Source organism: Salvelinus namaycush, chromosome 4 (assembly GCF_016432855.1).
Source record: "Salvelinus namaycush isolate Seneca chromosome 4, SaNama_1.0, whole genome shotgun sequence".
Lineage (NCBI taxonomy): Eukaryota > Metazoa > Chordata > Actinopteri > Salmoniformes > Salmonidae > Salvelinus > Salvelinus namaycush.
Window position 1 is genome coordinate 70,166,268 of NC_052310.1, and position 26,496 is coordinate 70,192,763.

The following is a 26,496-nucleotide window of genomic DNA, read 5'->3' on the forward strand; positions in this document are numbered from 1 at the left end:
TTAACCAGATACATTGTATCATATTTGTACTGCATTGCAACATATAGGCTACATGTATTGAAATACACACTTTTCAACTATTGCATTTTCCAGACCCTGGAGATAACAGGCTATTTATTCTATCCCCAATAAATTACAGCTGCGCTGGATTTTTTCGTATCACCTCTTCGCCACAGCCAACAAGGGTTTGCTGCCCGACGTTTATGTTCATTTTATGCTAAGGGTGGCATAAATGACGGGTGTAATCATGGAAGATATATATTGGGACAATTTTCTCGCATCAGATGAAGCTATATGAGTTTAGAGGAGAGCCGCTACGTGTGTCTCCCTCTCTCTCACACCGAGCCCCCTCCTCCTCCGCTGGCAATTTATAAAGAACAAAAAATTCGACTAGGGAGGGGGTTGATACGCCGAAGCTGAAATCGAGAGGCGAACCCAGGAAAGGAGTATATTGTACACGCGACTTTCCCCCCCTTCGTCCCCCAAAAGGAGGGGGAAAAGTCAGAATTGTGGAATCGAAAAGGAAAATAAGGTTCAAAAGACGTGAAAACGTCTTCCGTTGTGGATACCGTATATCTTTTTAATTCGAAAAAATATGGCCGAGAACGTTCTGGACTCTGGCCCGCCTTCAGCCAAGAGGCCTAAACTATCCTCTCCGGCACTGTCTGTCTCCGCCAGCGATGGAAACGGTAAATGTTGTTTTTATTTGGTTTGTTAGGGTATTATGTTGTATGTTTTTGTTTTGTATTATTTTAAATTAAATGTGATTTTTATTCGAAATAGGAAGGGGCCGTGCGATTGCCCCACTGTTTTTGTCGTACTAGCTCTAGCTAGCGAGTGTCGGACTAGCAATAGGCTAGTAATTTCAGCACTACGATGAACGCTGGCTACTACTGTAGCTAGTTACGAATGCGGGGCTTAGATTGATAGCTACTTCGCTGCATGGGTAGTTGGCTACAGCGTATATTTGGCGTTGGTATTTAGGTATTAAATACAGGAAAATATAAATGGTATGTCAGCAACACGGTTAACATTTTAAATTATCCCGATATTGACAAGTACTTCGTTTAGGCGACACAGCTAGCTTGCTAACTATTTTTAAGTAGCTAACGCGCTAGCTAGTGTTGAAGCTTACCGCTTGATCGGTGTGGCAAATGATGGTTGGAAAAGCTAGTTATCTAAATTATTATAAAACGTTAAGTGGCAATCCATGAAACATAAATGGTTCAACTCGCTCACCAGTAAATTGACTTGCCTAGCCAAGTAGCTAGCTACTTTGCTAACTAGTTAGCTATTTGTAGTTTGCTAGCTATCTATTTAGTCAGCTCGCTAGCTAACTTTCAAAGCGAGTTATGACAAAGCTCATCGCCATACAATGCTAACTAGCTAACGCGTTAACACAAACGCACCAACGAACAGTAAAATTCAACACTGTCTGATGTGTATATACATTTTCCAACAGTATTTCATAGTTATCATTAACTATATATATATATAACAAATGATATAACGTTAGCTCGTAAACTAATTGTTGAAGTTTCCTTCACCTGGTTACCTGGAAAAGTTCAATGTTTCCAATTTAGTACGCTAGCTTAGTTTGATTGCTGGCTAACGTTAATTTCATAGTTAGATAGCTACTGCAGCAGGCCCATCCATGTAGCTAGCTAGCTAACCGAGTGATTGTTATGCTCAAATTGCCATTGTCAGTTTTTCTGAAGATGTGTGGGAGAGACTGGAGGATCCAGTCCAGCAACCTTATACAAAAAGGTGAACAATTACACGGTTAAGACAAAAAGCCAGAGAACGTGGCCACATTATTTACCACCACTCCGATGTGTTAAAATGGCCTGCAGATGCTCGCTAGTAGTTATGTGAGAAGGCATGTTTGAAATGGGACTTGAAACTGTTCGTACATTTTGTCATTGCATAGCTACGGCCTCCCATTGTCCATCTGATACATGCTCAAGTCAGCCACTTGACACAAAATACTTTAAGGGTCCAAGTTACCCTAATAACAGAAAATAATCCAGTGCATGTACTGCACTTTTGAAATGTTTTCCGCCCCCATACTGCTCAGAGAATGCTGTGGCGGTCCAATATATCCAGAAAAAAAATCCTGTAGGCCTATATTTGTAAATTCTCTAGTTGTTGTGTTGAATACTCTGGCACAGAGCTGAGCCCTGTGTGTGTGTAAACATGTCTGTCCGCGCCGAGCTAAATCACGCTCGAGGTCCGGAACGGACAACCTGTGGTCGGCCACTGTGTTTGGGGGGGGGGGGCGTCTGTCTGTCTGTTTGGGGATCTGCCTTCATTTCAAAGCTTTGGTTTTCCTAGTGGTTAGAGCGTTGGACTAGTAACCGAAAGGTTGCAAGTTCAAATCCCTGAGCTGACAAGGTACAAATCTGTCGTTCTGTCCCTGAACAAGGCAGTTAACCCACTGTTCCCTAGGCGGTCATTGAAAATAAGAATTTGTTCTTAACTGACTTGCCTAGTTAAATAAAGGTAAAATAAATAAAATTATACAAATGTAGGTATATTGCTATGCCAATTAGCCACCTCATTTGATGCAACCATGTCTGAATGCAGTACACTGGATTTGGTTTTGTTACTAATAATTTGTTATGCCAGCAATGTACCCTAGCACACTTATCTCTTTCTCTCTTTTATCTTCCAATCCCCTCTTCTCTCACTCACAATCCCGTCATGCTATTTCTCCCTCATCTCTCCATATGCTCTCGTTCTCTCCCTCTCTGCACAGATTTCGGCTCGTTGTTTGACCTGGAGCATGACCTCCCGGACGAGCTTATCAACTCCTCTGAGTTGGGCCTGGTCAATGGCGGGGACCTCAGCCAACTGCACACCAGCCTGGGAGGTGGGATGGGACCTGGGGGAGGGGGTGGCCAGGACGCGGTGGCCAAGCACAAGCAGCTCTCCGAGCTCCTTCGGTCAGGCGCTCCACACACCTCCACCCAGCAGGGCGCAGTGGGCAGCACAGGCGGGGCCAGCATGGGCCACCTGGGAAACATGAAGGTGTCCCCTGGGCCCCAGGGCATGGGCCAGCAGCAACACCTCTCACCCCAGCAGCAGGCCAGCATGATGCAGCAGCAGGCGGGGATGGTGGGCAGCATGAATCGGGGAATGATGGGGGCCCAGAAGGGCAACGGACAGCAGCAGCAATCCATGATGGGTGGGCAGGTGATGAACGGATCCCCCAGGATGGGCTTCTTGAACCAGGGGATTGGGGGGAACAGTAACCTGCTGGCTGAGACTCTGCAGCAGCAACAACAGCAGCAGCAGGGGGCTGGTGGACAGGCTGGACTCAGAGTACAGCAACCTGGAGCAATGAACAAGGTATGTGTGGACCCTTCAGACCACAGGAGAGAGATGTTTTTTTTTTTTTAATTGACCTGTTCTTTATTTTACCAAGGAGGGGACATTGAGATTAGTGTCTTTTTTTCCGAGTAAGCCCCCCTGACCAAGAAAGCTACAAGCAGTTATTTTTGCCCACACAACGTTAATATCCAACAGTTTATTCACACGAAAAGAGAGCAGGGTGAAAGAGCACGTTTCAGTACTCCTATTAAGGATGTATTAATCATGGTTTAAAAACGTACACATTGGAGTTGTAGAGATCAAAAGCTTGGGATGGTTAAAGGCTCTGTCGGGGAGCAGGAAGAACATAGGAAAGAGCATGGCTGGGATATGGAGGGAGAAAGCTGGGGAGGGAATTAATGCAAATTGATGAAAACGTTCACTTAACCCCAAGTTCTTGGAGAGGTGGAGATGCATGAGCACACACACCAGCGCTGCTTCTTCTGCTTGCTGTTTGGGGTTTTAGGCTCGGTGTCTGTATAAGCACTTTGTGACAACTGCTGGTGTGATATTTTACTACAAATTGGGAGCCACGTGGAAGCCCTTGATTAATATTTCACATCAGTGGTCGTCTTAATCCAACATGTCAACATGAAATGTGGGGCAACCGTGGCATGGCGGAGTAGTAATTGGTCTGCCTGTTCTGAGCCATCATTAATGAGTTAATTGAACCCACCAGCGCTACCTGCCGCTAATTGATTAGAAATGAAGTACATTATCTCTCTTTAGAAGTGGTTGATTTAATTGGTGTGTAAATGGCAGGGAAGGGAAGTTGATTAGTGGTAAAAAGCAGTATGATTTAATAATCTCTCTCTGAAAGGAGATGGTGGTTCTTTTAGCTTAGATGCTCTTCACTGTAAGTGGGTAATATCCCTGGGGTTGTGTTCATTTAACAGGGCTACTGTCTGAAATGACACAATTGACTTGAACACTTACATTTTCATACACATTGTTTGGAGCAGCATATAAAAGCTGTAGAAATAATGTCAATTTATTAAACTGTTTTTCTTCTCTCCCCCCAAATCTCCTCAGATGGGTATGATGGGTAACCCGAGTTCATATGGAGGCCCCTATGGAGGGCAGCAGGCAGGCCAGGGCCTGGGGGGAGCAGGGCTGGGCCCTCCGCTCCAGAACAAAGGCTCCATGCCCAACAGCCTGGCCCAGTTCAGCATGGACAAGAAGAGCCAGCCCATGCAGGGCATGTCTGTCATGGTTAGGAAGTTAGCTAGCTAGTCTCCTACCTATTTCTTCTCACTTACCTGTCTCAAAGCTTTCTTATGCAGAAGGTGCTACCGTTTGGGTACCAGTCAACTGCACTGACCATCCCTTAACTGACCATCACAGTTCTCTTTTCTCTCTTCCTCCCCTCTCTATTCCCAGGCCCCCCAGCAGTCCGCTGCAGGTGTGGGCGGTGGAGCCGGAGGCACTGCAGGGATGGTCCCCAACGCCCAAGGAGGCCTGGGGCCCGCCGTGTCTGTAGCCGCAGCTGCCGCAGCAGCCGGGGCGCCCCCTACGGCCGACCCTGAGAAGCGCAAGCTTATCCAGCAGCAACTAGTGCTCCTGCTACACGCACACAAGTGCCAGCGGCGGGAGCAAGCCAACGGGGAGGTGCGCCAGTGCAACCTGCCACACTGCCGCACCATGAAGAACGTCCTCAACCACATGACCCACTGCCAGGCTGGCAAGTCTTGCCAAGGTGAGCTGATGAAACACAGAAGAGAAAGACCTGCAAGATGGTTCCCTGTCACACCTTTACCTGAGATGTGTATGATATTCACCATTGTCTGACGTACTCATCACATTAGCCTTTTCTCCCTCCCTTTTTATTTTCCTCGTCTCTGCCTCGCCCTCCTACTCTCTCTGCCCCACCCCCCTCTCTCTTCCCCAGTGGCTCACTGTGCTTCATCCAGACAGATCATCTCTCACTGGAAGAACTGTACACGGCACGACTGTCCGGTCTGCCTGCCGCTCAAGAACGCTGGGGACAAGAGGAACCAGCAGTGTGAGTGTCTCTGCCCATCAAACGCTACTCCCCCAGCTGGCTCATGTAATAGTAGTATGCATTTGTAGTATTCTTATTAGGTTTTAAAGAGCCGTCAGATCTCAACTCTTTAAAGTAGTGTGTATGGATGTATACGGGTGGTCTAGATGCTTTGAGAGATTGTCTTATGATTGAACTCTGCCGTGGACTTCTGGATCTGTTGCCTTATAAATATGTTGTAAGTGACTACATTTGAAACTTCGACAGACCAATTCCTTGTGTTCCTGACCTAGGTGTTCATAGCATACGTCCTAGAGGACAGAAATATTAACACCGATGGATCTACCCCTCTACTGTCTCTACAGCTCTGCTAGGAGGTGCTGGTGTAGGTCTGGGTAGTTCCCTGGGCTCAGTGCCCGGAGGTCAGCCCAGCGCCCCAAACCTCAACCCCCCCAGCCAGATCGACCCCAGCTCCATCGAGAGGGCCTACGCCGCCTTGGGCCTCACTTACCAGGGCCTGCAGAGCCAGCCCAACCAGGCTTCTCTGCCCTCACAGGGCCTGCAGAGCCAACCAGGCATGAGGCCGCTCAATCCCATGGGTAAGCTGTTTAGTTAGTCCAGTCTAATGTTTTTTTTTTTTTTTTATATATATATTTTTTACTGGTTTAAATAATTGATGTACTACAGCAACAGTGTGCATGTCCCTCTTGGGGATTGAAGCTGTAACCAGTCAATATCCACAGTAGTAAGGTTACACTGCTGCTTTCCCTAACCTCCCCCTCTTCTCCACTTTAATAGGAATTACTCCAGCACACATGTTTATCTCTGCATGTTTTGTTTGTCAACATTTGTCAAGTTGGCCTTTTTTATCAAGCCATTTGCAAATAAAACGTGCAGGGGGAGTAATTTCTATCATTGACTTATAAGTAGTGTTTGTTGGTGGCTCTGAGAAGAAAAAAGAAAAAAAGGTCATGTTGAATATTGACTGTGTATTAATGTTTCTTACACTCTGTCAGGGGGTAACCCGATGGGAGTGAATGGAGGTGTGGGTGTTTCACCCCAGAACCAGCAGGCCAGCCTGCTACAGGACACCATGCTACACCTCAACATGAACTCCCAGGGGTGAGTAGCAGACCTGCCTTCAAATATACTTTATTAGCTTTCTTTTCAATACTTCTATCTGTGCTTGATTGAGCATGCCCGGCGCAATGGAACCAATAGAATAGTCCCTGAAGTGCAAACCCCATCGACCATACCTGACACTCCAGGCAGGCGCTATCAAATGCTCCAAGTTGTGATTTTTGGATAAATAAATAAATAATTTTCCAGTGATGAATTTAACTTTGTTCTCTCTCTGTGTGTTCTAGTCTGATGAGTGATGTGGGTGGGGCGGGTAACATGGGATGCATGCCCACGGCGACCCCACCCTCGGCAGCGGGCATGAGGAAGAGCTGGCACGAGGACATCACCCAGGACCTGAGGAACCACTTGGTGCACAAACTGTAAGTGACTGAGCTGGAATGGAGGGACAATAGCCTCTGGATGCGGGCTTAACACTCTTATACGGCTAAAGAGTTACAGCCTGTAGTGGGGCGTGTGAGCCTATAGCAGAACACACTACTCTTCTACATTTGCACACACTGTACATAGACTTTTCAATTTTTCTTTTGTGTTATTGACTGTACGTTTGTTTATGTGTAACTCTGTTGGTTTTTGTCACACTGCTTTGCTTTATCTTGGCCAGGTCACAGTTGTAAATGAGAACTTGTCCTCGCCTGGCCTACCTGGTGAAATAAAAAATAAAAATAAGTGGGCCGTGTGAGCCTATAGTGGGGCGTGTTAGCCTAAAGGGTCTCTAATTTGTGGATAATGAAGACATCCTGCTAAATTTGGTTTAGCAGTGTCTTTCATTTGAATTTGGTTCAATTAGTTGTATACAAGCCAAAAACTAGCCTCCGTTTCAATGCAGCTAATGCTATCTCATGTCATAGATGGGTATACTGTAAGAACACGGAACATTGAATTGCTATAGGAAATATGAAGAGAACTATTTGTGGTAAATGTACCAGCCCAGACAGTGCAGAACAGGCCGCAGACAGTTTCACAGTAAACTCACATCCTCTGGGTTTTCATACAGCGCAGAACTACTATGACAGAACACACTGACCACATTCACCACATCTAAGCACCTCCCCACTGTCTCCCAGCTCACACAGCTGGCTAGGTGTGATTGTCTGCTTTCAACACTCTTCCCTGCTGCATCTCCCCTAGCGTTCCTCTTAAATCATTCTCTATGGGACAAAATAAAAGTTATCAAAATGGTTTTCTTTGCACTGAACTGTGATTTGCGTCCTGCTCTCGTTCACCCCCCCCCCCCCACCCCAGTTTCCTTAGTCTCTTGTCTCTCTCTCTGTGTAGGGTACAAGCCATCTTCCCGACCCCAGACCCTGCTGCTCTGAAGGACAGGCGGATGGAGAACCTAGTGGCGTATGCTAGGAAGGTGGAGGGGGACATGTATGAGTCTGCCAACAGCAGGGTAAGCTGTTACACTGACTGACTGAAGACTTTCACTGAGTTCCTGTTGAGGGGGGCAACCCTTAGACGATACAAATGTCTGGAATACAAATACACTTCAGAATTTTTCTCATTTTGTGTATTTGTCTGTTCCTAGTATGTTATAAATAATTTCCCCCTCTTTTCCTTACACTGTTCCCCTTTCTCATCATTACCCCTCTTCTATCACCCTAACCTTCATTTATCTTGCTGTCTCCTTCACTCTATCATTTCTCCTTGCCTGTCTCTCTCCTCCCAGGCGGAGTACTACCACCTGTTGGCTGAGAAGATCTATAAGATCCAGAAGGAGTTGGAGGAGAAGAGGCGGACGCGGCTCCAGAAGCAGGGTATGTTGGTGCCCACCCCTACAGGGTTTAGGGCCCTGGGCCAGCTGGCATGCCCCCTACAGGGTTTAGGGCCCTGGGCCAGCTGGCATGCCCCCTACAGGGTTTAGGGCCCTGGGCCAGCTATAGCCACTGCCTCTCACTGAGTGGACAGGATACACATGTAATATCACAAATAGATGTGCATACTGCATTCAGATTCTCAGACAGGACACATACTCTAGAGTGCAACAGCGGCAATACATCTTCTCTCCATCTTTTCGCCTCTTCACCCCTACAGATGGTCCCCTCCCTGACCACTCTCTGGTGCGGCCCGGTGGACCCAACCAGATGGTTAATAGGATGCAGAACCCTGCAGGTGAGTCCATGGAGAGAGGGGTCGCCAAACAGACATTATTGGGCTGTTTTTAGTGGTGTTATACCTTATCGTTTCACTTGCGGTTACTACATTTGGCTCATGTTGACAATATTTTATTCTGTTACTTTGTTAGTGTGCCTTGAGCCATCCTGGTTACTATGTCCAATGTTATGCAGCACGTTTAGATGCATAAGCACCTAAATGCGTTTCCTTTATGTGATCATCCTCATGCTTGTTTTCTTCAGGTATGAACCAGTTCAATCAGATGGGGATGCAGTCTATGGGTCAGAGGTTGACCCCTCCTCTCCCCCTCACACCCATCAACCAGGTCAGTACTCTTTTTATATGCACTTAATGGGCGCTGTTTTGAAAAGAGAGCATTATACCCAAATACAAACGTTTTAGTGTTCAATTGATCTTATAGATGTATTATGACGTAAGAAGAACCGTATCATGTCATAGCACTAACGTATACATTGATTAAACACATGGAGTAGTCCCTAGTATCAGTGTCTGAGAGGACTAATGAGCTCTGTTCTAAACCAATGTCTGTGTCCCCTTTTTAGATGGGCATGGGGAACCCCAGGATGGGCCAGCCCAACGTGGGCCAGAACCAGTACCTGCCCCAGGGACAGTTCCCAGGCTCCGGTCCAGGCCTCGGCACGGGTCAGCCCGGCGTGGCACAGCCTGGCATGAACCAGCAAGGCAACCAGGGAGGCATGGCACAGCCTGGCATGAACCAGCAAGGCAACCAGGGAGGCATGGCACAGCCTAGTATGAACCAGCAAGGCAACCAGGGAGGCATGGCACAGCCTAGTATGAACCAGCAAGGCAACCAGGGAGGGATGGCACAGGTGAGAGAGGTGGGCAAAAGTGGAACTACATGGTCTGTCGCTGCCCTCAAAGTCTTATGTAGATGCAGGAAACGGAAGGACAGATTGGGTTATGCTGTTGGTTTTAATTGTGAACCGTATCACCAAACCAACTAAACACAATCGCTAAGACATTCCCACACATCTGTACATGCACAAGTGAAACCCTACTTCCTACACTAGTGTTTCCTCATGTAGGTTCACTGGAGGGATGCCCCTGTCATACATAATGTATGTTAATGTCTGAATAATGTATGAACTGTTAATGCTAAATACCTCATCTCTCCTTACAGACTCAGATACCCATTCCTTCCCCTCTTCCCGTCAACAGCCCTCTAGCTGGGCCCGGCTCGGTCGGAGGGGGTAGTGGTGTCCCCTCGGTGGGGCCCATGGGTCCCCAGAGTGTGGGTGGAGGCCCCTTGTCCAACCTGCCCCTGTCCAACAACCCCCAGCAGCCCAACTCCATCCCCCACCTCGCGGCCATGCGCCAGAGCTCGCCCTCCCCCGCCCGCAGTCTTACCCCCACACCCCACCAAACGCCACCCAGGCTAGCTGGCTCACAGACCCCCCAGCCCCACACCCCCAATCCGTCCCAGCTGGCCCCCCCAGGCCCTCAGCAGCAGCTAGGGCCCGGCAGCCAGGGACCAGGCTCCAACAAGCCCATGCAGCAGGGGATGGGGGTGGGGTCCACCACCCCATCGCACCCTGCTCACGCCTCCACAACCCCCAACCCCCATGGAGGCCAGCTCCCTCGCACGCCTCGCACTCCGGTGAGATTGACTTATTAGATCATGTAGAAAAGTACAGCTATATCTCCAACATGTGGTATGAATAGTACATTGATTCAGTACCAGTTTTACAAAAGTGATCACAACATTGACATACAGCTGCAAAATGGAACAGTTAACAGCCAATGTACTAATTACTTGTTTTGGAACTTCCTCTCACCCACCTTACTGCACTGAGTTGCCTGTCAATTTCCTCACCTTCACTAACTCCCATGGGGGTTGTTGCATTCTCTTGTAATATCATTTTATTTTCTAACCAGTGTCCTGTTCGTTCTCCCCCCCCCAGATGTCCCAGAAGGGCGGCTACCAGCCCCAGGACGGTCAGGCTCTGACCCCAGCGTCGGTCAGCAGTGCGGACACAGCCTCCCAGCAGGCCTCCCATTCGGATGCCTCGGCCTCCGTGGACCCCAAGACGGAGGTCAAGCAGCAGCAGGACGAGGAGGACGACGGGGAGGAAGGCTGCTCCAAGGGGGGGAAGTTATCCAACGTCAAGATGGAGAACAAACCCATCAAAATGGAGGGGGTGAAGAAAGAGGAGTGTGGGGGCAAAGGTGTTCCCATGGAAACGTCGTCATTGGTGGGGGTAAAGAGTGAAGATAGGGTGAAGACTGAAGACCGGAAGCCGGAGGTGAAGAAGGAGCCAAAAGAGGAAGAGAAGGGGTCCGAGTCCCCTGGTACACCGTCTGGTGCCCAGAACAAGAGGAAGAGTAAGGACTCTTATTTTGTGGTAGCATATGTACTGAGTTGTTTCTATAACCACACAGAGTATGTTCCTGCTTCTAAAAATGTATGCAGTTATCCGTTTCTGAATCTGACTTGAACCCTAACCTGTCTCTCTACTCCTTCCACCTCATCTCCTTCTACCTCTCTCAGTCTTTAAGCCAGAGGAGCTGCGCCAGGCCCTCATACCCACCCTGGAATCTCTATACAGACAGGACCCAGAGTCTCTGCCCTTCAGACAGCCTGTGGACCCTCACCTACTGGGCATACCTGTATGTACTGAATATTCACACTGTTTCAGTTAATGCTCCATCAAAAATGTGCTTTTTACATGTGAAGCTAGCCAAACCAATTTCCCCTCTGTGGAATAGTAAAGGAACCTAAACTTGACCAAACCTCTCTCCCTCCCCAGGACTACTTTGACATAGTGAAGACCCCCATGGACCTGTCCACTATAAAGCGGAAGCTTGATACGGGTCAGTACCAGGAACCCTGGCAGTATGTGGACGACATCTGGGTCATGTTAAACAATGCCTGGCTATACAACCGCAAGACGTCCCGTGTCTACAAGTACTGCTCCAAACTGGCTGAGGTGTTCGAGGCCGAGATAGACCCCGTCATGGTCAACCTGGGCTACTGCTGTGGTCGGAAGGTGAAATGGGAGTGTGATGCGGGGTTATGTGTTTGTGTGGTTGGTTATTAGGGTGTGTGACGTATAGTGTCAGGCTAGATGTGGCTATTACATCGTTAGTTTCACATCCCATTCTGTGCATGGAGACGAGGCTTGGCTAATTTCAGCGTTGGCATAACACCGCCATATTAACTTTCAACCCTTTTTTAAATATTGAGCATAACCTTGCAGCTATTTCTGACTTTGCTCTTGAATGGGCTAAGCAAAGTGGTCAACAGGGGATGACTTGAGCGTCTCCGTTCATGAAAACGAGGCGTGGCGGTCGGGGCTCAGCCCCATACAGCTGTTGTCTTGTACTGTGACAGTGAGCCTGAAGGTCCATGTGAGCCAGGACTGACACATTCCTCTGGCCTAACCAAGTGACCCATGATGATGCCAAAACATTTTTCTATTGCTTTGGGCAGAGGCTGTAGATAGTCTGTCCTCTTGGGTCTAATGGTGCTCATGATCATGTTTCCCTGGTCGCATGGTCTGGTAAAACTCTTGGCAATGCGTAACAATTTTTTAATTTTTTTTTTAAATTAGCCATCTTTTCATTCTCCTTGCTCCAGTCTTTTTGTTAGTACTTACATTTGTAAAATGGGTAGCACTTTCTTTTTTTGAACCTGTATTGAAAAACTGTACAAATATTATTATATTCCTCCTGGTATTGAAGGACCAAACTATTTTGAAAATGTAGTTTGGGTTTAAGTGTTCATTTATCATCTACCTTTCTCTTTCCTGTTTTCCTTTCTTCTCCTAACTCAGTTGGAGTTTTCTCCCCAGACGTTGTGCTGCTATGGGAAGCAGCTGTGCACTATACCCCGGGACGCTGCCTACTTCAGCTACCAGAACAGGTATGGAGGGGGGGAATCTGAGTGTCACACACGGTGATCAATAGAAAAGTTATTCTATGTTGAATTGTGTTTCTATGGAAATAAATGGTTTGCCACTTCATTTTCATATCTGTTCAGTGTCTGCATTGTCCCATGTTTCCCCTCCCTCCCCCTCCAGTTGATTCTGTCGCTGCTGTGGTGGTTTTGCTCATCTTCTCATGTCCAAATGCTAATCTGTGCTTTGCCTCGGCCTTCTGCTCTGTTGTCTTGTCCTCCCTCTCCTCACCATCCAACCCTTTTGGTCCTCTCCCTCTGTCGTCAATGCCTGTGACATCTGCATTGGCTTGCTTTTGTCTGATCCAATCATGCGCCTCCAAACCCCTCCCTCCCCTTCAATCCTGAATCATGATTGGCTGTTCTGATGACGACCCCTGCCCCGCCCGCTCTGCGCTCCTCCTGCGTGCTTGCTCCCGCCCTGTCCTGCCATGCCTTGCCCTGATTGGTGGCTGCCTCCCCGTGCCTTCTCTGTGATTGGCTGTGCTGTTGGGGAACGGTGTAGTTCACCAAAATTTGGGCTTCTTGCTGACAGGTACCACTTCTGTGAGAAGTGCTTCAACGAAATCCAGGGGGACAACGTGTCCCTAGGAGACGACCCCTCCCAGCCTCCGACGTGAGTAGAACGTTACCCTCTAGCCTTCCCTCAACTTGTCTTTTAGTTTTAACGTACATTTGATTTTATATTTAGGCTTTTATTATTTGACTCCTCATATGCCAAGCTTCTCCCTCATATCTGCTTAAAGTACCTCCATTTGCTGTTATTGGTAATATTTTGTGAATGTCTCCCTTCCATTTCTATGTTTTCTGTGGTATTCTGTCTTCTGCAGTAGGTGATTGGTTTTATTGTACATCTGTACTGCCGCTGTTATTGTTTGTCTCACCTCTGACTGGTCTTCCTCTATAGCCCTACATTTGTTTTGCAGCATCTCTTTAGTAAATCAAGATTGGGATGAAAACACACCGTATTTAAAAATCTGGCCAGGATATCTGGCAGGTTTCATGAGTCTTATACTTTCTATATGAAATGTTGGACAAGGGCACAGCCAGAGAATCTAATGCCACCTTGTGGTGATTTTAGAGTTTGATGTATTTATTTAATGGTTGGGGGAGGGGGGGAGAGGGTTGGGAAGTGAGAACCATTTAGCCCAGGCACTTTATAGCTAAGTAACAAAGCATGGCTTTGTGTTTTACCTTTACAATGCAGAAAACCACTTGCTTCTAGCTCAAACGTTCAAAACTAAATACCTTATTTAAATTAATTTTTTATCATGAGTAAGGAGCTATGGCAATAGCTAAACAAAAAATAGAAACGCAACATGTAAATTGTTGATCCCATGTTTCATTAGCTGAAATAAAAGCTTCCCAGAAATGTTCCATACACACAACTTATCTCTCATATTGTGCACAAATGTGTTTACATCCCTGTTAATGAGCGTTTCTCCTTTGCCAAGATGATCCATCCACCTGACAGGTGTGGCATATCAAGAAGCTGATTAAACAGCATGATTATTGCACAGGTGCACCTTGTGCTGGAGACAAGAAGGCCACTCTAAAATGTGCCAGATAATTAAATGTTAATATCTCTACTATAAGCTGCCTCCAACATCGTTTTAGAGAATTTGGCAGTACTTCCAACTGACCTCACAACCGCAGACCATGTGTATGGCGGCATGTGGGCGAGCGGTTTGCTGATGGTGTGGTTATGGTATGGGCAGGCGTAATCTACGGATAACGAACACAATTGCATTTTATCGATTGGGAACTTGAATGTGCAAAAATACCGTGACGAGATTGTGAGGCCCTTTTTTAATTTTTTAAAATATCTTTCACCAACAGATACATATCTGTATTCCCAGTCATGTGAAATCAATAGATTAGGACCTAATTTATTTCAATTTACTGATTTCCTCATATGAACTGTTACTCAGTAAAATCTTTCAATGAAGGTTGGGAACCACCTAGGCTGTGGTTCATCCATCTTACCTTTTTTCCATTTTCATAAACTCATGAGGCTTTTGACTGGGTGTGGCCTGGTTGTGGATGTTGACTGGGGGTGGAATTTCTTCTTTCTCACTTCAGTTCCATCGGTAAAGATCAGTTTGAGAAGAAGAAGAATGACGCATTGGACCCAGAATTGTAAGTCCACCATTAGAAGTAAATATCTTGTTGAGTAATTGCAATTCATGTTGTGATTTGTGTTGTGAGCGCAATGTAGTTGTGCAGTTGTAAGAAGTCGCAGTGATTGATTTGGCTCCTCTCTGCAGGCTTGTGGAATGTATGGACTGTGGACGTAAGATGCACCAGATCTGTGTCCTGCACAACGACACTATCTGGCCATTAGGGTAAGTCTGTCTGTCTCTGCCCTGTAACCTAGGAAAGATGAGGCAGTTTGAGTTTAAGAGTCTGGTTTCTCTAATGAACTCTTTCTCCTACCAGTTTTAATTGTGATGGCTGCTTAAAGAAGTTGAATAAGACACGTAGAGAGAACAAGTATGCCGCCAAAAGTAAGTACCAATGTCTTTATATAAAAAAAAATCTAAATATCACTTACCTGTGTCCATTTTGATGTAGTTCATCCCTCTTTACCTAGCTTACTTCTAACTAAACTAAGCTCATCTCCCTCCCTCGCTCCAGGGTTGCCCCACACTAAGCTGGGCTGTTATTTGGAGACGAGGGTGAATGACTTCCTGAAACGTCAGAGCCACCCTGAGTCGGGTGACGTCACCATTCGAGTCGTCCACGTCTCTGACAAGGTGGTGGAGGTCAAACCAGGCATGAAGTCCAGGTAAGGGACACCATGGGGGGGTATGTGTGTGTTACCCTGAAGAAATAGAACAGGAGAAAGGGATAATGGTAGTGGTGGAACAAGTGCGGTTAATGTAGTAATTTGCTGAAGCCAAAATCAACCCATAGCCTCTACTCCCTAGGCACTTTTGTACATCTGAGAGGATTGGATCACTTCTTTCCCTCAGAATTAGTTTTTATTTATTTTTATTTTTAGAATTGTTAGATGGAGAAACAGTAACAGTTCATCCCGTCAGTAGATGATACCTGGCTATTCTTTAAAAGTGCCTTCCTCACCATCTTAAATAAGCATGCCCCATTCAAAAAATGTAGAACTAGGAATAGATATAGTCCTTGGTTCACTCCAGACCTGTCTGCCCTTGACCAGCACAAAAACATCCTGTGGCGTTCTGCATTAGCATCAAATAGCCCCTGTGATATGCAACATTTCAGGGAAGTTAGGAACAAATATACACAGGCAGTTAGGAAAGCTAAGGCTAGCTTTTTCAAACCGTACTACAGGATGCAAATTTCCAACTCAAAAAAGTTCTGGGACACTAAAGTCCATGGAGAATAAGAGCACCTCCTCCCAGCTGCCCACTGCTCTGAGGCTAGGAAACACTGTCACCACCGATAAATCCACTATAATTGAGAATTTCAATAAGCATTTCTCTACGGCTGGCCATGCTTTCCACCTGGCTACCCCTACCCCGGTCAACTGCCCGGCACCCTCCACAGCAACCCGCCAAAGCCCCCACCATTTCTCCTTCACCCAAATCCAGATAGCTGATGTTCTGAAAGAGCTGCAAAATCTGGACCCCTACAAATCAGCCGGGATAGACAATCTGGACCCTCTCTTTCTAAAATGATCTGCCGAAATTGTTGCAACCCCTATTACTAGCCTGTTCAACCTCTCTTTCGTATCGTCTGAGATTCCCAAAGATTGGAAAGCTGCCGCGGTCATCCCCCTCTTCAAAGGGGGTGACACTCTAGACCCAAACTGCTACAGACCTATATCTATCCTACCCTGTCTTTCTAAGGTCTTCGAAAGCCAAGTTAACAAACAGATTACCGACCATTTCGAATCCCACCCACTTCTCCGCTATGCAATCTGGTTTCAGAGCTGGTCATGGGTGCACCTCAGCCATGCTCAAGGTCCTAAACGATATCCTATTCGCCATCGATAAAAGACAGTACTGTGCAACCGTCTTCATTGACCTGGCCAAGGCTTTCGACTCTGTCAATCACCGTATTCTTATTGGCAGACTCAACAGCCTTGGTTTCTCTAATGACTGCCTTGCCCGGTTCACCAACTACTTCTCAGATAGAGTTCAGTGTGTCAAATCGGAGGGCCTGTTGTCCGGACCTTTGGCAGTCTCTATGGGGGTGCCACAGGGTTCAATCCTCGGGCCGACTCTCTCACACCAAACAATTATGTTAGCTCAGTACATAGCCACATAAAAACACAGCCATTTTCCCAGCAAAAGATAGTAGTCACAAAAAGCAGAAAGAGAAAATTAATCACTAACCTTTGATCTTCATCAGATGACACTCATGTTCGATAATGTGCATATTTATATCCACAAATCTCGGTTTACATTGGCGCCATGTTCAGAAATGCCTCCAATATCTGGAGAAATTGCAGAGAGCCACGTCAAATAACAGAAATACTCATCATAAACTTTGATGAAAGACACATATTCTACATAGAATTAAAGATACACTTGTTCTTAATGCAACCGCTGTGTCAGATTTCAAAAAAACTTTACGTAAAAAGCACACCATGCAATAATCTGAGACGGCGCTCAGATATAAACAACATTTCTCCGCCATGTTGGAGTCAACAGAAATATGAAATTACATCATAAATATTCCCTTACCTTTGATAATCTTCATCAGAATGCACTTCCAGGAATCCTAGTTCCACAATAAATCGTTGTTTTGTTCGATAATGTCTTACTTATGTCTCAGTAGCTACTTTTGCTAGCATGTTTAGTGCACATGCGCAGATGCAGGCGAACTCGGACGAAAACTTCAAAAAGTTTATATAACAGGTCGAATAAACTGGTCAAACTAAGTAGAGAATCAATCTTCAGGATGTTGTCATAACTATCCAATAACGTTCCAACCGGAGAATTCCTTTGTGTCTCTAGAAGAAATGGAACGCAAGGCGATATCATGTGTAATGCGCGTGACCAGGAACTGGCATTCTGCCAGACCACTGACTGAAACACCTCCCATCCGGCCCCACATCACACTAGAGGCTTCATTCCACGTTCTACAGACTGTTGACATCTAGTGGAAGGCGTAGGAAGTGCAAACAGATCCATATCTTACAGGGAATTGAAAAGGCGATGAGTTGAACATCAACCAGCCTCAGAATTCTCACTTCCTGTTTGGAATATTTCTCAGGTTTTTGCCTGCCATATGAGTTCTGTTATACTCACAGACATCATTCAAACAGTTTAAAAAAACTTCAGTGTTTTATATCCAATAATAATATGCATATATTAGCATCTAGGACAGAGTAGGAGGCAGTTCATTATGGGCACGCAATTCATCCAAAAGTGAAAATGCTGCCCCCTATCATAAAGAAGTTAACTAACCTCCAGACGAGCTTCAATGCCATACAACTCTCCTTCCGTGGCCTCCAACTGCTCTTAAACGCAAGTAAAACTAAATGCATGCTATTCAACCGATCACTACCCGCACCTGCTCACCCATCCAGCATCACCACTCTGGACGGCTCTGACTTACAATACGTGGACAACTACAAATACCTGGGTGTCTGGTTAGACTGTAAACTCTCCTTCCAGACTCACATTAAGCATCTAGAATCGGCTTCCTATATCGCAACAAAGCATCCTTCACTCATGCTGCCAAACATACCCTCGTAAAACTGACCATCCTACCGATCCTCGACTTCGGTGATGCCATCTATAAAATAGCCTCCAACACTACTCAACAAATTGGATGCAGTCTATCACAGTGCCATCCGTTTTGTCACCAAAGCCCCATACACTACCCACCATTGCGACCTGTACGCTCTCGTTGGTTGGCCCTCGCTTCATACTCGTCGCCAAACCCACTGGCTACAGGTCATCTACAAGTCTCTGCTAGGTAAAGCCCCGCCTTATCTCAGCTCACTGGTCACCATAGCAGCACCCACTCGTAGCACGCACTCCAGCAGGTATATCTCACTGGTCACCCCCAAAGCCAATACCTCCTTTGGTCGTCTTTCCTTCCAGTTCTCTGCTGCCAATGACTGGAACGAACTACAAAAATCACTGAACCTGGAGACACTTATCTTCCTCACTAGCTTTAAGCACCAGCTGTCAGAGCAGCTCACAGATTACTGCACCTGTACATAGCCCATCTATAATTTAGCCCAAACAACTACCTCTTCCCCTACTGTATTTATTTTGCTCCTTCGCACCCCTCTATTTCTACTTCTACTTTGCACATTCTTCCACTGCAAATCTACCATTCCAGTGTTTTACTTGCTATATTGTATTTACCTCGCCACCATGGCCTATTTTTTGCCTTTACCTCCCTTATCTCACCTCATTTGCTCACATTGTATATAGACTTATTTTTCTACTGTATTATTGACTGTTTTGTTTATTCCATGTGTAACTCTGTATGTGTCGAATTGCTATGCTTTATCTTGGCCAGGTCGCAGTTGCAAATGAGAACTTGTTCTCAACTAGCCTACCTGGTTAAATAAAGGTGAAATAAAAAAATAATTTAAAAAATGACCGTAACTAGTTACTAACGGATTACATTTAGAAAGTAACCTACCTAACCCTGTTGGGATGCATGCATTGTAGCATCAGTTGTCTCACTTTTGTCATGTCTCCAGGTTTGTGGACACTGGGGAGATGTGTGAGTCATTCCCATATAGAACGAAAGCCCTGTTTGCCTTTGAGGACATCGATGGCGCTGACGTCTGCTTCTTCGGCATGCATGTACAGGAGTATGGCTCGGACTGCCCTCCTCCCAATCAGAGGTAATGGTTCTGTTAATGGTCAATTTTATCTTAACTCAGTTGGGAGCAGTTTTATGTACATGCATCAAAGGACTGGACCTCATCTTTGCTTTTTCTCTCTCTGCCTACTTGTCTACCCCAGACGAGTGTACATCTCGTACCTGGACAGTGTTCACTTCTTCCAGCCTCGTTCTCTGAGGACGGGTGTCTACCATGAGATTCTCATTGGCTACCTGGAGTATGTCAAGAAGCTGGGGTACACGACAGGTCACATCTGGGCATGCCCACCTAGTGAAGGGGACGACTACATTTTCCACTGTCACCCTATGGACCAGAAGATCCCCAAGCCCAAGAGGCTACAGGAGTGGTATAGGAAGATGCTGGACAAGGCTGTGGCGGAGCGCATAGTGCACGACTTCAAGGTAAGAGTCTTGCAGGGACAGAGTTCAAATTTTAAATGGCTCCATCCACAAGTGGAAGGGTTGAGCGCACAAGGACAGAGTCATGGATTGGCTTCTGAGAAGGAGCACAATTTTTATCACTGCTCATGTTTTGGTGTTATGCATTTGTTACATAAAGCAGGACGAGTGGAGGTTTAATCTCTCTCTCCCTCTCTCAGGACATCTTCAAGCAGGCCACGGAGGACCGTCTGACCAGTGCCAAGGAGCTGCCGTACTTTGAGGGGGACTTCTGGCCCAACGTGCTGGAGGAGAGCATCAAGGAGCTGGAGCAGGAGGAGGAGGAGAGGAAGAGAGAGGAAAACAGCACTTCCAACGAGAGCGTAGATGTAAGTGGGATAGGTATTTACTACAAGGTACATTGCTGTGTGTTCTTATGGGTCTTTTGATCTCTTTCAATGTGATTCAATTTTAACTTTTAAATACAAAATGTAAAATTGATGCTTGTATGAACTGCATTTCTACATTTGATCTAAATCAAAAAGGGTTACTACTGTGTGTAATTCTCCTCCAGGCCACGAAGGGCGACAGCAAGAACGCCAAGAAGAAGAACAGCAAGAAGACTTCTAAGAATAAGAGCAGTATGAGCCGAGCCAATAAGAAGAAGCCAGGCTTGCCCAACGTGTCCAATGACCTCTCTCAGAAACTCTACGCCAGCATGGAGAAGCACAAAGAGGTAGGAGGAAGAGACCGTTGAATGTTTTTAATGTATTTCTGAACATAAGTTACAAACATTGGGTAGTAAATCAGGCTCCCTTGGAGTAAATTGGTGAGAATCAGATTTTAGGACCGGCTGAACGAGTCACTTTCGCAAACCCCAAAATACTTTCCACTCAGACTCTTCTCACTCTTCTCTCCTCGCCAGGTATTCTTTGTGATCCGTCTGATAGCAGCGCCCATGTCCAACACGCTGGGCCCCATCACAGACCCCGACGGCCTGATGGCCTGCGACCTGATGGATGGGCGCGACGCCTTCCTCACCCTGGCCCGGGACAAACACTTGGAGTTCAGCTCGCTGCGCAGGTCCAAGTGGAGCTCCATGTGCATGTTGGTGGAGCTCCACAACCAGAGCCAGGACCGCTTCGTCTACACCTGCAATGAGTGCAAGGGCCACGTGGAGACACGCTACCACTGCACTGTCTGCGAGGTGAGGGGCTGGTGGAGGGTTAGAAGGGGAGGAGGAAAGAAGAGGGGATGGGAAAAGCTGGGACGATAAACTGAAAATTAGACATTGCCTTCCTCTTACCAAAGCAATTTTGTTTACGTCTTTTTAAAAATGTTTTATTTTCTAAAACAAATTCGATGCCCTGTCCCTGTTTCACTGCCTCTCCCATGTGCACACTAATTGGGGGGAGAGATAAGCGCAAGTATATGTTGCAATTGTGGAAAAACACACTGTTTTTAAAGCAACTACCATTATCGAAGAGTGTAAGTTTTCAGGGTTTAACATTTTATTTCTCATCCAATATTGAGCAAATGGCACCAGCACTTTACATATGATTGTGAAGCCTAATGTGGTTGAGATGATGCACCTGTGGAGAGTTGCACGCCATTCATGTTGAATACATCAAGTAGCCTAGGCCTACAGGACATTAAAACTAGAATCCTTAGTTGCTACATACATTTTTGAACTTATAAATTGATGAGTAAAGTGTGGAGTAGTAACCAACACATATGCTTTCTCACCTCTCTGCCCCAGGACTATGACCTGTGCATCACCTGCTACAATACTAAGGGCCACATCCACAAGATGGAGAAGCTGGGTCTGGGCCTGGACGACGAGAGCAACAACGCAGCCTCCTCATCCATTGCCAACCCCGGGGACTCGCGGCGCCTCAGCATCCAGCGCTGCATCCAGTCTCTGGTCCACGCCTGCCAGTGTCGCAATGCCAACTGCAGCCTGCCGTCCTGCCAGAAGATGAAGCGCGTGGTGCAGCACACCAAAGGTTGCAAGCGCAAAACCAACGGCGGCTGCCCCATCTGTAAGCAGCTCATCGCTCTCTGCTGCTACCATGCCAAGCACTGCCAGGAGAACAAGTGTCCCGTACCGTTCTGTCTGAACATCAAGCACAAGCTGAGGCAGCAGCAGCTCCAGCATCGGCTCCAGCAGGCCCAGATGCTGCGGAGGAGGATGGCCAGCATGCAGAGGGTGGGTCAGCCACCTCCGGGACCGGGGGGAAACGGTGGACTACCATCTCCGGGAAACAACGGCACCACAGGGCCCAGCACCCCCATGTCTGTGGGCACGCAGCCCCCCACGCCTCAGACCCCAACCCAGGGGAACATGCCCCAGCAGGGGATGGGCCAGGGCCCCCCAGGGCAGCAGCAGGGCAGCATTCCCCAGCAGCACCACATGCAGCACCAGTTCCAGCAGCAGATGCAGCTGCAGCAGCAGGGGGGAGGGGGAATGATGAACTCTCCTCAGCAGCAACAGATGGTCCAACAGCTTCAACAGCAGCAACAGGGCCAGTCTCCAAATGTCCAGCAGATGCAGCACCCAGGAGGTCTGCCCCCCTACACCCCCAGACCTCCAGGAGCCTCGCCCCTCCACCAGTCCCTGGGTAAACCCGGTCTGGGCCCAGCCACCCCTCCACAGCAGCAGACCAACCCTAGCCAGGGTTCCATGCCCCAGGGGCAGCAGCAGCAGGGGCCTCCTCCGGCAGCGGTGGAGATAGCGTTGAAGATCCAGCGTGTGGCAGAGACTCAGCGTCAGATGGCCCAGGCCCAGGCCCAGATCCTCCAGAGGCAGCAGGCGGCCCAGGGTGGAGGCATGATCCCCCCTCACCACCAGAACCCCCAGGCTCAGATGCAGAGCATGGCCCACGCAGGAGCAGGCATGGTAGGGCCCCAGGGTCTGGCAGGGAGGACCTTGATGGAGCAGCAGGGGATGGTGGTAGGGCCAGGAGGCATGCAGCAGCAGTCCCAGATCCCCCCTCAGGTTCAGCTCCAGCAGCAGGCCCGACTTCAGAACCCCAACCAACAGCAGTGGGGAGGCCCTGGTGGGATGACCCCCCAGCAGAGGCAAGGCATGATGGGACAGATGGGTCACCTGACACTGCAGCAACAACAGCAGCTTGCCCAGCAACAGCAGCAGCGGCAGCTTGCCCAGCAACAACAACAACAGCAGCAGCAAGGTCAGCCCCAGCAACAACAGCAGGCAGGGCAAGGGGGGTTAATGGGGTTGATGGGAGTTCAAGGCGGCGTGGCTGGGGCGGCGGCGGCAATGGTGGGGACAGGGAACCTCCCTCAGGCAGCTCTACAGGACCTCCTGCGTACCCTCCGCTCTCCCAGCTCCCCCGGCCAGCAGCAACAGGTCCTCAACATCCTCCGCTCCAACCCCCTCCTCATGGCTGCCTTCATCAAGCAGCGAGCTGCCCGATACCAGGGAGGTCCAGGGGTGCCTGGGGCACCGGGAGGAGGCCCAGGAGGGGGGCCTGGAGGTGTGCGGTTCCAGGGGGCCCCTGGTGGGGTAGGAGTTGGGCCTGGTGGTAACCAGGTTGTTATGGATGGTCAGCAGGTCAACGTAAACCCTGGAGCGGCCCAGGCAGGTATGAACATGGGCCAGGGAGGAGGAAATATACCCACTATGGCTCAGCTACAGCAGTTGCAGCAGCAGCAACTGCAACAACAACAGCAGCAACTGCAACAACAGCAGCAGCAACAACAACAACAGCAGCAACAGCAACAACAGCAACAACAACAGCAACAACAACAGCAGCAGCAGCAACAACAGCAACAACAGCTGCAGCGCCCTCTCTTGCCTGGGAGTTTGCAGCAACAGCAGCAAATGGCAGCGCAACAACCGCAGCAACAACAAGGCGGTATGCCAGGCCAAGGCACCCCAATGTCCAACATGACTCCCCAGTTCAGAGAGATTCTGATGCGAAGGCACCTGCAGCAACAACAACAGCAGCAGCAGCAACAACAACAGTTGAGTAATAATGGTCAGTTCCAGCAGCCCCCCCAACAGCAGCAGGGTCAGGGCCAGCAGGGCTTCATGCAGCAGGGCCAGCCTGGTCAACCTGGCCAGACCCAGTCTGGGGGAGGAGGGCCGCAGCAGGGGGGGGGCCAGGGGCCCCAGTCGGGTCCCGGGCAGGGCCAGCAAGGGCAGGGCTACCCTGGAACCATGTCCCAGCAGGTAGCCACAGCCCTGCAACAGAGGCTGCAGCACCAGATGCAGATGCAGCAGATGCAGCAACAGGATGGTGGGGGGCCTGGGCAGCTCCAACAGGGGCAGCAGGGTCCCCAACAAGGCCAAGGTGGTCCCCCCCAGCCCCAGTCCTCCCATGCCATTCTCCAGCAGGCCCTCCACCAGAGACTCCTCCAGCAGCAGCACCTAGGAGGGGGCTCGCCTGCCCAGCACGGCAGTCCTATGAGCCCCCAGCAGCAGATGGCCCAGTCCCCACACCCCCACCTCCAGGGCCAGGCTCTGGGCGGTCAATCTCTCAGCAACCAGGTGCGTTCTCCTCAGCCTTCCCCTCGGCCACAGTCCCAGCCGCCCCACTCCAGCCCCTCGCCACGCATGCAGCCCCAGCCCTCCCCTCACCGCATCTCCCCCCAGACAGGCTCTCCGCACCCGGGTCACCTCTCCCAGCACCACCCTGGCATGGTGGCCTCCCAAAACCCACAACAACAATTGTCACAGCAACAACAACAGACTAACTCTGGGGACCCGGGTACGTTTGGTTCGGACCCAAGTGCTATGATGTCCCAGATAAGTGGGATGGGGGGCTTGCATGGCCCAGGGCAGTCGGACATGTTGGGTAATAACAACCAGGACCTGGGGACGAACATTAACCACAACAGTTTAGACATTATGTAACCTACTACTAGGTCTGTCTCGGTGGTCTGAAGAACTGCCTTCATGGGTCTTGCTGGGATTGAATGGAAGGGGGATGGCAGTTTTAAAAGTTATTTTTATTTAATATTTTTCTGATGTATAAATGAAAAGAACTTAACTTCCTATGGGAGATGCAACATTTTAAACCTACAAGTCAATAAATGAATAAATTAAACGAATGGTAAGTTATTGCTGTTTATGTTAGATAGATATATATATATATATCTAACATTTTTGCCAATTGTGTACATAAGGTGTAAGGGGTTTCTGGACGTGAGAGTTCTTCCTTAGTATATGACACAAGTAAAATTTTTGGGGACTGAATTTTTTTAGCTTTTTATTTTTTACAAGTATTTTTAAGATTTTCAATGTGGTGGAAAATTACAGTGAGTTAATACAATGGACCTTTTTATCGTTCTGTTTTCCTTCATAAAACCAGTCATGATTGTATCTGTTTTGCAGAAGTATTTTTTAAAAATATATATTATAATGATCAATATTTTCGCTGTATCTACAAACAAACATCACAACATATCTTCCTGCCTTTTTGGGGGGGGGGGGGGGGGGGGGTGACTTTTTTTTCTGTAAATGTACCTTATGACTGCTACATTTCGCAGAATATATTTTTGAAAATGACTGTCCAAAAACCGAGAGGATTGAGAAAGGTGAGTTTTTTTTAATTTTTATTATTATTATTTTTTTGACTTTTTTTCTGGTTTTGTAATGGGGTTAGAGATCCAAGTTAAACAGTGTTGTGGGGAGGGTGTTGAACACTGGCTGATCTCCCTCTTGGACTGTCTCAGGTCGGAAGCTTCCAGTTTTGACGCCCAGATCTTCTACGCGAGCACCTCTTCCCCCGTGTCTCCCAACTTTTTTTTCTTTTTTTTCCCCCACGAATGTGCACTCCCCTTTTACCCCCACACTTACTACAGAATGATGGATGGACTTACTGAGGATGTTGCCTGTTGCCAGCTGATTCTGATAGATTGATGGCTGTGTGTGTGTACATACATACATACATACCCTCATGAAATGAAACACAGAGGAACGGGGGATATGGCAGTGGGGAATGTGTAGCGGGGTTTGCTAGCTATAAACTCGCCTCTTTCATTTAAAAAAAAATATATTTGTTTTCTTGTCAACAATGCCGCCCTTTCCCGCCTCTCTTCCTAGTCATATCCCCCTTGTCGTCTTTTGGCCTGCACCATTGGGTGTAATCTAATATTACTGTACAAAGAACTGGACTTTAATGAAATGCTGTTTTTGTAATAAAATGAACAGCATAAACTTAGTGTACAGACTTTAACATAGGATGAGCAGAGAGACTCTTTCAATTATAGATTTTCTCCTTTTGATTTGGTTTCCTAGCAACTCGGGCTCCTCCCAAATTGAAAGTATTGAGGTTTCTGTAAGGTACAGTATGGGGTGTAGGTCATATGAGCACCAATGCGCCTTTGTATTTTTGACAAACTGGGGTTATTCTAACAAATCACATCTTGTTTGCTGTGAGCACCAACGCATTCACATGCGCAACACAATACCGGGGAGAAGGCTTATTAGTGTGGTCAGAAAATGAATTGGTCATTAAAGATTTCACAAGTTCACTTATTTTTCTCTATAGGTTGGGATTTGGGGGGGAGGGAAAAAAGTGGCAATATCTTGAGACTTATTTTATATAAAAAGACAGTCTTTTATATATAGATATATTATTTAATTTCTTTTATATATATATATATATATATATAAAACTTGAAGCTACAGGAATTAGATTAAACTTTTTTGTATTAAAGATGTGATGCAAAATGACACTGCGGTCATTGATACTGCGGGTTTGAGTATATCATGCCATTTTGAAGAGATGTACATGCATATAAA

The 26,496-nt window shown here is 47.5% G+C and overlaps 1 protein-coding gene across 3 annotated transcripts; it reads left to right on the plus strand.

Annotated features, from left to right (window-relative positions):
- Positions 1–384: 384 nt before the first annotated feature.
- On the plus strand, positions 385–25,120 carry LOC120046778 (histone acetyltransferase p300-like). Of its 3 annotated transcripts, none has more exons than XM_038992278.1 (29): positions 385–689; positions 2,759–3,351; positions 4,405–4,584; positions 4,753–5,068; positions 5,261–5,374; positions 5,719–5,952; positions 6,370–6,475; positions 6,721–6,855; positions 7,772–7,889; positions 8,166–8,253; positions 8,531–8,608; positions 8,854–8,936; positions 9,175–9,471; positions 9,774–10,250; positions 10,555–10,975; positions 11,142–11,260; positions 11,401–11,640; positions 12,427–12,515; positions 13,054–13,164; positions 14,631–14,687; positions 14,816–14,893; positions 14,988–15,055; positions 15,186–15,336; positions 19,198–19,344; positions 19,466–19,745; positions 19,943–20,110; positions 20,296–20,457; positions 20,647–20,928; positions 21,481–25,120. In XM_038992278.1, the coding sequence occupies exons 1-29, from the start codon at positions 596–598 to the stop codon at positions 24,601–24,603; spliced, it is 8,409 nt and encodes a 2,802-aa protein (XP_038848206.1). In that variant the 5' UTR covers positions 385–595; the 3' UTR covers positions 24,604–25,120. The 3 variants fall into 3 exon arrangements, with proteins under 3 accessions (XP_038848206.1, XP_038848208.1, XP_038848207.1); XM_038992280.1 differs by having other exon boundaries at positions 13,084–13,164; XM_038992279.1 differs by having other exon boundaries at positions 9,175–9,462.
- The last annotated feature ends 1,376 nt before the right edge of the window (positions 25,121–26,496 follow it).

Excerpts from the sequence above, each read along its gene's own strand:
- LOC120046778 (XM_038992278.1), top strand. The coding sequence starts at position 596 with ATGGCCGAGAACGTTCTGGACTCTGGCCCGCCTTCAGCCAAGAGGCCT. Across the intron at positions 8,609-8,853 it reads TAGGATGCAGAACCCTGCAG|GTATGAACCAGTTCAATCAG; the intron begins GTGAGTCCATGG and ends TGTTTTCTTCAG. Across the intron at positions 19,345-19,465 it reads TGCCCTCCTCCCAATCAGAG|ACGAGTGTACATCTCGTACC; the intron begins GTAATGGTTCTG and ends TGTCTACCCCAG.